Source organism: Ornithodoros turicata, chromosome 8 (genome assembly GCF_037126465.1).
Source record: "Ornithodoros turicata isolate Travis chromosome 8, ASM3712646v1, whole genome shotgun sequence".
In the NCBI taxonomy this organism is placed as follows: Eukaryota; Metazoa; Arthropoda; class Arachnida; order Ixodida; family Argasidae; genus Ornithodoros; species Ornithodoros turicata.
The window spans coordinates 21,730,069-21,742,127 of NC_088208.1; the positions used below are offsets into that span (position 1 = coordinate 21,730,069).

At 48.2% G+C, this 12,059-nt stretch overlaps 2 protein-coding genes across 6 annotated transcripts in view; one reads left to right on the top strand and one right to left on the bottom strand.

The window, feature by feature from the left end:
- The first annotated feature begins 230 nt into the window (after positions 1–230).
- LOC135366678 (zinc finger protein 143-like) lies at positions 231–7,462 on the top strand. 2 transcript variants are annotated; one of them, XM_064599489.1, is made up of 8 exons: positions 231–323; positions 1,292–1,362; positions 1,451–2,080; positions 2,661–2,912; positions 3,703–3,947; positions 4,029–4,209; positions 6,198–6,388; positions 6,752–7,462. In XM_064599489.1, exons 3-8 carry the CDS (start codon positions 1,544–1,546, stop codon positions 7,284–7,286), a joined length of 1,941 nt encoding a protein of 646 aa, XP_064455559.1. In that variant the 5' UTR covers positions 231–323; positions 1,292–1,362; positions 1,451–1,543; the 3' UTR covers positions 7,287–7,462. The 2 variants fall into 2 exon arrangements, with proteins under 2 accessions (XP_064455559.1, XP_064455560.1); XM_064599490.1 differs by lacking the exon at positions 231–323 and adding an exon at positions 368–463.
- A 1,742-nt stretch (positions 7,463–9,204) lies between these two features.
- Positions 9,205–12,059, bottom strand: part of LOC135366066 (parathyroid hormone/parathyroid hormone-related peptide receptor-like) — a 91,454-nt gene continuing 88,599 nt past the window's right edge. For 3 of the 4 annotated variants that reach the window (XM_064598715.1, XM_064598714.1, XM_064598713.1), the window contains 2 exons: positions 11,436–11,757; positions 9,205–9,410 (listed from right to left, as the gene is read on the bottom strand). In XM_064598715.1, coding sequence (XP_064454785.1) covers positions 9,400–9,410; positions 11,436–11,757 — 333 coding nt within the window. In that variant the 3' untranslated portion in view covers positions 9,205–9,399. The remainder of the gene's footprint in view (positions 9,411–11,435; positions 11,758–12,059) is intronic. The other variant, XM_064598716.1, reaches the window with a different exon arrangement.

Sequence of the window (12,059 nt, forward strand, 5' to 3'; positions counted from 1 at the left end):
TCACACAACTATTTATGGATCCTTGCGAAGTCTCGCTTTAACTGTCGCCTGCTGCACTAACTGCAAGCTCAAATATGCGCCAGGAATCCGCCCAGATTTCCGCTGTTGTCGACTAGTCTGGATGGCGTCGGCTAAGCGATATCAACCGCAATCAAAAACAGAAACCAAAACTGTATTAATGCATAGAAACGTCATCTTTCTTGCACGTGCTCACGTCCGGTTGCCTGATGGCGAGCAGCACGTGCAGCGCGTGCAGAAATCATCTTCGCGTTCTTTGTGTCCGGTTGCCCTGCAAAAAAGACGACGCAAGGGACCTCCTTCAGGTAAGCCTGCTGATCCCGCTTGTAGAAAACGAAAAAGAAAGCATCGGCGAAGCGATATTTGTGTCATGCTTCGGTCGCTTCGTCGCGGTCTCCACAGCGGGTCCACGGGTGTCGCGTTTGCGTCCCATGGAGGGCGTAATGTAAGTTGGTGAAGCCTTTGATTGCCATCCTGGATATCATGAAGCCAGAGTCCGTGGGGAATGCAACATATGATTGCATGTTTCGCGTCATTTCATACTTCATTGACTACAATGCTGTGCTGACTTGTAAGACGTTATGTGCAGCGGCGGGTGGAAGAGCTACCCTGGAATCGTCCTGGGTATTTCGGCGTCTACTGGCACGCTGTCGCTTTGTGCCAGGAAATGCGTACCGATATTATTTATTAGGAATGTGCTCCGAAACAATGCATACTGCGCTGCTGGGGGTTACGTGGTTTTTGTACTACGTTTTCGATCCATCTTGTTGTAGTGGTCATGGTGATACTTCTGCCCTATGGTGCAAAATACTCGCGTTTCTGTTGTCTCTAACTAAATTGTAGGAAATACGTGCCTCTGCCTAGAATATTCCGACACGCATCCGTGAGGCCCCTCATATGTTTTTGTGTCCAAACTATTTTTTTGTAATTCTCTCGGACCTTGGTTTATGGAACTCCTGCTCACTCATATACTTAGTTGATGAGACATACTGTATACCTTGAAACTTTTTTGAGTGCCATGCATAAACGTTCCAGCTGAAAAGAGTGAAATTGCATCCTGAATAGGTTAGAAGACGACAGACATTAAAATACTTCGAAATATCTACGTGAAAAACGGACACGGCTATGTGATGTTGCAAATACCGAAGGTAGTGAGACTATCGAATTATGATCTGAACTAAGCGTGAGATCATGACCGGTTCAACTTAATATTACATAAAAAGCGAGGACGAATGAACAAAAATAAAAACACAAAAACGATTTTCTATTCTAGGAGTTCCTGTTTAGACGTGAATGGTCTTCCAACCGACGAAAATCTCTTTCCAAATTTACTAACATCGCAATGTAAGCTGCATTTAACCATCTCGTCTCGTAGCCTTCTCTCCACGATCAGAAGTCACCTGCTGTGCTAAGCACAGTTCTTCTCCCCCAGAAAGCGAGACCAGGGACACCGGATCTGGCCCGCGTTTGTTTCAAGATTTTTTTTAAAAGACAGTCGAGGCGCTCTACCTTTTAGACCTGCACGATGAGCAACACGACCATACAGGACCTTGTCGCGACACAACCCATGGGCCTTATGGATTTCTGCTCCATGCCCGTTCAATATGAATGCATCGTCGCCCCCATGCCCTACGGTGGCCCCATGCCGCCCCACATGATGCCCCAACCACCTTCGATGCACCCTTCAAGAGGGGGCAAGATGCGTCCGCAGTGCTACATATGCGGCAAGAAGTTCGACCACCCGTTACAACTCCATACCCACATGCAAATTCACGTCCCGTCCTTTCCACCCGACCCGGATCCCATGACCGAGGACAAGATGGCCGCCCTGTCGCTAACGGTTCCGACGGCGATGATGCCCCCCATGGGACCGCCCCCCGCTATGTCTACCAGGAGATCGTCTGCCATGGGATCGAGACATCACCCTTCGTCTCAGCCGCCGAGCGGTTCCTCTGTCACCGGCCTTCATTCCTGCTACGTTTGTAGGAAAAAGTTCAAGCAGTTGGGACACCTGAACAACCATGTCAGACTGCACACGGGTGAGAAACCCTACGAGTGCCAGGTGAGATATATATATATATATATACAGCCACCGTATCAATGACCAATATAGAAAAAATGATTGTCTTCTCAAAATGAATCAGGAAAGGAGCAACATTTGGGCTGCTAATGACGAAAGGTATCAAGAAAAAGTGCACTGTAAACTGTACCATTCCAAGTGCCTAGACAGTAGACACACTATGAAAGGCGCTGCTGTTAGTTCGTTATTGTGAACTTAGTATGCAAAACTGAAAGTTACCAGGAAACTAAGAAATGTTTCCGAAGGAATTTTGAAGCCATCGGTACTATTACTTTGAAACTAATGTGTAACTCAAGTCTACGCGTCATGTGATCAATCATCCTTGCTTTGGTCACATGACAGATCACCTGTCGTAAGCACAGCAAAATTCAACTGAACATGTACAAACGATTTATCTATGCGGTTCAGCTGAGTAGAAAAGTGACACATATTTCTTACACATAATTCGAATACACGTAATCTGAAGGACGTTAAGAACTCCCTATGGTGCCTTTGTGGTTCAATACGATACCTTTCGAGAAGACGTATCCAGAGCGGGTCCCAAACTGCTTCTCTTTCGCAGGTTTGCCAGAAAAAGTTCACTCAAAGCGGCCACCTGCTAAGCCACACAAGGATGCACACAAACCACCGTCCCTACCAGTGCAAGTACTGCAAGAAGACCTTCACGCAAAGTGGACACCTCAACAACCACGAGCGCCTGCATTCTGGAGAAAGACCATACGAGTGCCGAGTTTGCCACAAGAGATTCACACAGAGTGGCCATCTCAGCAACCATATGAGGCTGCACTCCGGGGAAAGGCCCTTCGAATGCCAGGTACGATCACGTGGAACGCCTCTGTGACATAAGTTGCAGAGTTTATGCTGATGGCACAGCTCAAGAGCTTGTTGTTTGTAAACCCAGTGCAACAAGTTGTACATGTGACAGAGAACGCATAATATTTATAATAGACCCCTATTATAAATAGGTTATAGATAAATAATAATAATAATAATAATATAATATTATGAAATAATAAATAATGATTATAATAATAAACGGCCCACAGTGATCTATGTTCCCAACTAATTTGATGGCTACGCAGCAGACACGTAGCCGACGTGGCGTTTTAGACCCAATATTACGAACATGTTATGTAGTTTTGCAGCCGTACTTGATGACCAATGTGAAGATGGTGACTCCTTCCACACGGTGTTGCCCGTAATTTTCAGTTTAAACTCCGTTTAAATTTCCGTTTAAGTTTAAATTCCATTTAAAGTTTTAATTCAATTAATTTAATTTAACTAATTAATTCAATTTAACTAATTAATTTAATTAATTCAATTATTTCAATTAATTTAATATAAATTAAGTTCAAATTCAATTTAAACTCCGTTTAAAGTTGAAACTTCAGTTTAAATTTTGTTTAAACAAAACCTGAGCGCTGTTGGGACGAAAATTGTTCCGTAAGCGTAATACTGAGTGCTCGAGCTATCGACCAGATAAATTTTCTGAGACTGCACCTGTACTGCTCTTAACGGTACCTTTGAGTTACCTCGCAGAAACCCCAGCATCTTTCAGGCCTCCGCGGTGACAGCCGTAGATCACCCTTCGTGGTTTCTTGTAGATCTGCACAAAGACCTTCACGCAGAGCGGTCACCTGAACAACCACATGAGACTGCACACGGGGGGGCGCCCTCACTCGTGTCCCGTGTGTCACAAACGTTTCACCCAGACTGGCCATTTGAGTAACCACATGCGCATGCACACGGGGGAAAGACCGTACGACTGCCTCATATGCGAGAAGACCTTCTCGCAGAGCGGCCATCTTGCCAACCACGTTCGATGTCACCAGGGAGGTCCTGCACCAGGGTAATGCATCTCTCCGTATGCGCCCCGTCGCCACCTTGTAGAAGACTGCTGTCACGATCCACAAACGTTGTGACTTTGCAGGAAGTCTATGAAGTCTCCAGTGCAGGGACCCCCTCTACCGGCACCTTCTCGTCCGCACATTGTGAAGCTGACAGCGGCACCGAAACAGAGTGAACCCGGCAGCACTGATGCTGGAGACGAACAGGGTTGTGAGACTAACGAAGAAGGGAACCGAGATGGGTATGAAGACCGAAAGAGCTGGGTAAGACATTGTTTCTCTTTGGCTTCCTTAAGTTATGCTTCCTTATGCATGCCTTATGTAAATCAGTGTTCATATGACGTTCACTACATGAGCTCAAATGCCGGAGACGGATGTACAATGCTGGACAAAAGTTTGCAGTTGAATGACGGCAGTTGAAGAAAAAAACTGAATGACGGCAGTTGAAGAAAAACGAAAGTTGTGCGGACTTCTACAAACAACTTATACAGTGCTGGACAAAACTTTACAGAACGCGCTCCGGCGCATCCCTTCCTCAGAGTGACACCCTAGCAGCCAATGGGAGTGTACGGACTTACAGACGTGTGCCTAGGTAACCCAGTCACCTGTCTTCAAGTCCGTACGGTACCACTCCGAGGAAGGGATGCTCCGGAGCGCGTTCCGTAAAGTTTTGTCCAGCACTGTATAAGTTGTTTTTAGAAGTCCGCACAACTTTCGTTTTTCTTCAACTGCCGTCATTCAGTTTAAAGTAGCACAGAAGTCATTTATAACACCCTGTTTTCCTCCTATAAAACTGTTAAGTAGGCCAGTAAGATGCACCATGCGAAGTAATTCACTCCACAGACTCATAATTATCGCAGAAATTGAACTTAAAGTACGCTGCAAAAAGCGACCGTGCGCAACGGCGGTGGAGAGCACCAGGCTGTGATCTGTCTAGAACCTCGCGCTGACGCTATAAGGAGAACGCTCGCTGATTGGTCTAGAGAAATGTCTGCTACTCCTCTGTCGTCTGCTACTCGGCTGTTCGGGGTTCTGAAAAAGCCTTTCTCCTGGCTCTGTAGTGATTCGGCCGCTCCTTCTATCCCCAATTCTCCCGGAGAACTGGCAAAAATGGTTTACGGCGGCAAAGGGACAAGGCGCTGATCCCACTGACCGGCGAACCAGAACGAGTTCTCGTTATAACGTCATCGGTGACGTGGCATCGTACCTTCTCCTCCTCGTAATACCCTGAGTGGCGAGTTAAGGGTGAAGGGGCGGACCCATGTTTATGTGAGTTTTTTTTTTTAAACAAATTGCACACATCAAAACCTTTAGCGCCATTCGGTAAAATTACACACACACTTTCATCAGACGTCTTAATCTGATTTTTTTTTTTGGATGGCCCTCTGTACTCCTTTAAGTATGCTACTGGTAACGTTGTGAGGCTTGTGTTGTGAATGAAGAGGAGAGAAGGAGAAAAGCCAGCGAACCGATAATGAACTATGAAGGGAAGTGCTTCAGGACAGGAGCCGGCGGTATTTCGAACAGAGACTGTTCTTGTTCTCGGCTGTTCTTGTGTTCATCCTCTACAACGTTCACCTGGACACGTGGAACATTTGCGTTCGTGATATCACCAGAAGATCTCCAGCAGGGAGCCTCGTACCTTAGACGACCACGGTATTTTTGCAGAGTATTTGGTACCCAGTTTCTGTGCGCGAAGCTAGTGGAAATCTGCTGGAGCCCAGCAAGACTGTTTACGTGCTGTGCTTGTAGGCGCAGAGTTGGAATTATGGAGGCTGCAAATGGGAATCATATCCATGAGCCTGAGGAGCAAGTTTAACACATTGGTACATAAAAACAAAACTGGACCGCCCGGTTGTACGGTATTTTTATTTACCAGAGTCTTATTGCTTTATCCTCAGGCTCGAGCATATGCTTCCTGTTTCGAGTTTCGCAGCCTTCATAATCCCAGCTTCGCAACTACAAGCACGGCACGTAAACAGACTGGCTGGAATCCTGCAGTTTTCCACTAGCTTAGAAACTGGGTGAAACTGGGTCGGTTGTCACGAAATATTCAACCAATGGGGGGGTAATCCAAATGAGTCACCTACTGCTAATTTGAAGCACTGACCAAGGAATCCGACCAAGGTTCGAAAACAGCTCCGTACGGAGTGGAAACTTTACTGTCCTCCTGTGTATAGACACGTCTACCATGCAGTCACGTCCTAATGGTGTTTTCTTTTTTTCTTTTTCTTTTGCTATGCTCGCTCCAGGAGCTTCATAAAGAAGCAACAGCGGAAGGTCAAGAGCTGACCGAAGAAACTTCAGCCATGGTATCTCATGAACACCACGCGGAGCCTGAGCAGGGCGGTCAAGAGTTTCTCCAAGTACCACAGCATCCGTTTCAGCAGGACATGCAGCAGCTATCTCACCACGTCATTCCTTACGAAGCTCAACACCCCAGGTGGGGAAACTCTCGCCCACATCTCCAATGGGTGACGAGGGTGAGCCACGAGGATCAAGCTCGTGCTTTCGCAATGCAGTCTCCCACTTGAATTTCAGCTGTTAGACAGCAGCCCACTCAGAGGCTCGTACAGATTCAAGTAAACGCTGCTCCCGCACGAACCACCACGTATTTCTGTTGATTTAGCAGTTATGACTGTTACAGTCCTATCCGCATCTCCACTGTAACAGTCATAACTGCCTAGACGGATCATAACTGGATCAGGTGCTGTCGAGCAGCTGACTGCTTTCTAAGGGCACGTACGAGCCTGATCCTCAGGCTCTTGGGCAATCTATCACAGTCTAAAAAAATGTCACGTTTCAGTTTGCAAGATCAGGACCAGAGCTCTATTCAGCACGAAATCCAAAGACTCGTTCAGCATGGATTTCAGCACGAACCGCACCACGCTATTCAACACGAGTTTCAGCACGACTCTCTGCACGGCATTCAGCACGGCGTTCAACATGTCGTTTGCCACGAGGTTCAGCACGTGGTCCGCCATGAAATTCAGCACGTCGTTCAGCACGAGATACAACACGTTGTGCAGCACGAAGTTCAGCACGGCGTTCAGTACGCCATCCAGCATGACCTCCAACACGAACCCCAGTACGGAATTCAGCATGGCGGCATTCAGGGGATCCAACACGACGCAAAGTCTGGTATTCAGTACGAGTTTCAGCACGGACTTCACCACGAAATGCAGCGTGAAGTTGTTCATCATGAATATCAGCGCGAACTACAACACGGGTATCAGCATGGAATGCAGCAGATCATTCAGCACGAACCAACGCATTTGATCCAACAAGAAGTTCAGTACGGAATCCAGCATGAAGTAAAGTACGACGTTCAGGCCACGTAACCTTTGTGCTGGTGTCCCCGGACGTGCTTCCATATGACATGCAGTTGGACGAACTGTTTCCCTTTCGTTTTTTTCCCCCTCTCTGTTTACTTCTCCTGTGTGCTTCGTACAGCAGACGGATGGAACACATGGATTCAAAGGAATGGGTTGGCGAATAAAGTTTCTTGAGAGATCGGCATGCACCCTATGGGAGGAGCGCATGAACTATGAAATGTCACGTACGTTCTGTTCAGCTAAACATTGCTATGTACAGCATTTTAGTTCACTATTTTAGAAAAGAAGGACGGCTTTCAGCTTGCCAAGCCGTTCTTCGAGAGCACGACGGAAACGGGGGCATACGGCAACCATCCACGGGAGAGCTGGGTGGAGGGTCTGTCGACTGCCCGCAGCAGACAACGGGCACCACGAAATGTTAACCAGGATGCCGAGGGTGACTCAATACTAGCTCCCTCTGCATTGGGCATAGAGGAAAGAGCAGAGCCGTATATAGAGAGAGTTTGGCCATCTTTTGATCTTCACGGGCTTCACGCTTCACGGGCGGAGCCTGTTTTGACGTCAGAGTCGGTGTTGCACCCCCAAAAAGCCTGAATCCAAGCGAAATCCGCTTATCAGCCAGCAGGTAGGCGCCATCTTGATGCAGTTCACCGGCTGGTCGGCATGTACTTTTGTCGCGCTCAATGTAATCTACCAGAGTCGCCGGCTTATGGCCCACAGGCGCCTGTGAAATGGGGGCTTTGTTACCAAACTGAAAGGATTCAAGGACGAAGGGGTCTCGAAGGACGCGGTACGCACGTGTCTTCCCCCTTGCATCGCTTCCCCTTGACCAACGCTTTGCATCAACATGGCGTCGGCGACCGGTTGACGACTGGACAACAATTGAGCGCGGCGAGGGAGGTCGTTCAGCCGTGACGTCGCATGACGCGGTTCAAGTTAGGCTCCTCCTAATGGCCAAACTCTCTCTATAAACGGCTCTGGGAAAGAAGAAATGGAAGCGCCCCAACGGCTCTTCGACAGAGGAGAAGCCTGGGGCAAGTGACGTAAGGTAGGAAGTGAGCTGAAGCTTCTTTAGTGCCACGCGAGGGTCACGTTACCTGAATAGCCCAATGAGGTCACTTTGCACACGCCACTTTGGGGGCCACACCGGCGCGCTACCACTACATCTCTCCAAGTATTCCGAAACTATGCGTTGGGAGCTCCCACGGAGATGTGCGTAACCAGAACCGGAAAGCGAGCGGTGATGTCATTGGAGTGGACCCCAGTCTTGGCTTCACTTCTCAGAGCAATAGGGCTCCTCCTCTCTTTCCTTCCTCCATGGCATAGGGTGATGACAACCGCGTCGTCTGCTACGAATTTCCGCCATATTGACTCCCACGCACAGCTCACGATCACAAAAGTGTAGCGATACACTTAGCGACACCCTGCATTTGAGAGCTGAGTAAATTCGTAGCAAAGGAGGTATGCAAAAGTTGGCGAAATCGGTACACAGCATTCATGCATGGTAAGAGAGGGAGTCAATATAGCGGCTTGGCGGCATTCGCGTCTACAAAGGGTGACTCCACCCTACACAGAGGAAGCTACTATTCAGGAACCCTAAGGTTGCCTCAATACTATAGCGCACGCTGTGTATAGCTGACGATGCTATGGAAACGTTCAAAGCGTTCTACTTCCTACTACTAATTTCTACTTCTAATTTCTTCTACTAAGCAAAAAGTGCTAAGAATGTAGCTTTGTCAAAACGGCGCGGGCTACAATGGGAAATCGAAATGGCGGACACTGTAGCAGACGACGTGGGTGTCTCCATTCTTACACAGAGGGAGCTAGCATTGAGGCACACTTCGGCTATCATAACAGCTGTCCCTCGAATGTCAAGCTGTCGGGAACGTCCATGTTGTTTATTAAACATTATCGGTCGCAAACATACAAAGTCGTATGGAATGTATTTACAACATGTGGTATACAAGAGGAGTGACATCCACACAAAATTGTTTTGCACCACTAATACGATATGGACATGCATGGCAGCTTTGGCACAGTCTCTCTTCTTTGTGGTTGAGTTGATTGAGGTGATTCTCAGACATCGTTCCAAGGTTCCTAGCCTTATTGTTGTGGTCTCTTAGATGTGAGCTGAAACGATACCGTGCATGAGGGTACAATTCCGATTGACAAAGAGCTCTTCAAGAAACCCTACGTTCTACAAACTGGCTTCAGAAGCTTCCTTTCAATGAAATTGAATTCTCACTAATGCAGTAATTAACAATGTGAAGCATATTTTTTTTTTTATTATGCGGCGCGGTTTAATAGTATTGGATGGTGCTGCCTTTTCTGTTTTACCATCCAGCGATGCACGAAATGGAACGCATTGCCTTAGTCATATCATTCAGCACAGAATGCACGAAAACAAACTGAACGAATGGACTACAGGTAGTCGTTATTCGTGTGTTTACACCAAATTTACTATTAGCATTGGAACGCAGACAAATTGAATAGTCGTAATGTGTTCTGACACCACTGGCAGTCCATCGCAGACACCCCACCATGCCTACCCAATCTGCACAATGTCTTGGCCCAACATTGGCTGGACATCGGGAATACTGGTGCGATATCGGAGCAGTATTGCCGCTCGCAGGCACACCATCCCAACCTGAACAACATCTTGACCCAATATTAGAGATTGAATGAGGACAGTTGAAGAATAGGCACCAACAATAAGATTCGAACCCACACCGTCTGATTGCCGGTCAGTGTTACAACGTTACAATATTAGAATATTTCAGTGCATTGTACGCTATTGACTTTGCGTACGTAGGGGATAGCGTGGTGGTTCGGCGCATTGCGCAAAGATCTCTTAAACCCAAAATACCTCTTTACGCGCCTCGCTCAGAGTGAAGCTCTCTTTACGTTTTGCGCAGTACCAGCAACGATATCCCTTGCTGCTCTTGCGCCAAAAACCCCAAATCAATCAATCAATCAACCCTTACGTGTGTAAAAGCGATAGCGTACGATGCACTAAAACTCACTATTAGCTGGATATCGCTAATGCGGGTCTGATATTCGTAACCGGCAATGCTGGTCCGATATGAGACCAGTATTGCCAATATTCAGCCAATATTGGGCAAAGATGTTGTACTGCGCTACACTCTTAAAACTGAACTCCACCGCATAGCAGGCTCTGCGCCAACCAGTGCCACACTCTAAAAACAAAACTTCACCGCATAGCAATATGTGCGCCAACCATTGCCACGAATGATAGGGTTATCGCTTTTGATACGAGGAGAGAGGGAGGCGTACGCCTTTTTGTGTCAATTATCATGTATCCAAACTGACACAAAAAGGCGTATGCCCCCCTCTCTCTTCGAATCAGAAGCGATAACCCTATCATTCGTGGCAATGGTTGGCGCAGAGCGTGCTATGCGGTGAAGCTCAGTTTTTAGAGTGTACAGTCTAAAAGCAACACTTCACCGCATAACATGCCCAAGCCAAAACAGGACGATAGCGAGCGGAGTGATAGCCTTCTGCCTTGTGACACTTAAGAAAACAGTATAGGCGTACGCCCGTTCTGTAACACTTGATGTGCACGCGGAGCCCTAGAAAAAATGGCGTACGCCCACCGCCCTCAGCAAATCAGGAAACAGAGCGGTGTCGGTCTGAACAGTGGTCAGCCTTGAGCGTGGGGACGGAGGGGGGGGGGGGTAATGGCAGGATCTGCTCGTCGTTGTTGGCCACACAGAAGTGGGCGTCGTCACGATTATAGCTAAAAAGAAAAAAAGACGAAAGAAAGAAGGACGGACAGGTGGAGGATAGAGGATGGAGGGTGGAGGTGCGTAGAGGGTGCATGAGTTCGTCGTGGAGGGCAAAGTTTTAGATGGGTCGCTCTTAAAAACGAACTTCACCTCATAGCACGCTCCTGGCCAACCATCATCCCGAGTGACATCGCTCTCCCCCCTGATTTGTTGAAAACGGGAGGCGTACGCCTTTTTGTGACACTTATGCAGAAATGTTAATTGCCACAAAAAGGCGTATGCCCAGCGCTTCCCACAAATCAAGAGCAAAAGAGGTATATCACTCCGTACAGTGGTTGGCCTTCAGCGTGCTCTGTGGTGAAGCTCCTGTTTTAAGAGTGTGTGAATGTAACAGATGAAGTCACCTCACCCGCTACATCCTTGTGAGGCAACGTATGATTTGCCGGCGAAACTCTGGTCACCAGCGTGAAGGACTGCGTAAGTACAGAAAGATGTCTGGGCCCGTTGCTGGGCGCGGGACGTACACGCCGCCAGGAAAACCTTCCAGGGACGAGCGCCTTTCGCGCTTGCGTCCCAACCTGCAAGGAGGACCGGTCCATGGACAGCCCCCTCCTCTCCGTCGTCCCTCGCCTTCCGGTCCCGTCTCCGAGGCAAGGAGGACTCAAGAGGTCCCCGAGGCGTCTACTCACCTCCGTGTTGAGGAAACAGTAGAGCGTCGCCACCAGAAACCCCTGCGTTACAGGTGAATAGAGGGAACTATAGTCAGTGGCAACATAAGGCATACATTTGACCCCGCCCCCACACAAGAATCGGTCCGCGCGCGCGAATGTAGTGCGGCGCGGCCAAGTGGGAACTGCGGGGAGAGAGAGAGCCGGCACTACATCACGAAGCGGGGGCATCGTGCAGAGGCTGGTAGCCAGTCGCAGGAGCCTTCCACGGATGAGTGGGCGGTCCGAATTGTAGGAGTTAAGTTGTCACTGACTATAGTTTACCAGGGCGTTCTTTTCAAAGGAACAAGGAAGCAACATTCGGC

What these genes read in the sequence shown, in the direction of transcription:
- LOC135366678 (XM_064599489.1), top strand. Translation starts at nt 1,544, where the DNA reads ATGAGCAACACGACCATACAGGACCTTGTCGCGACACAACCCATGGGC. An exon ending in AAAGGCCCTTCGAATGCCAG is followed by an intron (nt 2,913 to 3,702) that starts GTACGATCACGT and finishes GGTTTCTTGTAG; the next exon opens with ATCTGCACAAAGACCTTCAC. An exon ending in ATGAAGACCGAAAGAGCTGG is followed by an intron (nt 4,210 to 6,197) that starts GTAAGACATTGT and finishes TGCTCGCTCCAG; the next exon opens with GAGCTTCATAAAGAAGCAAC.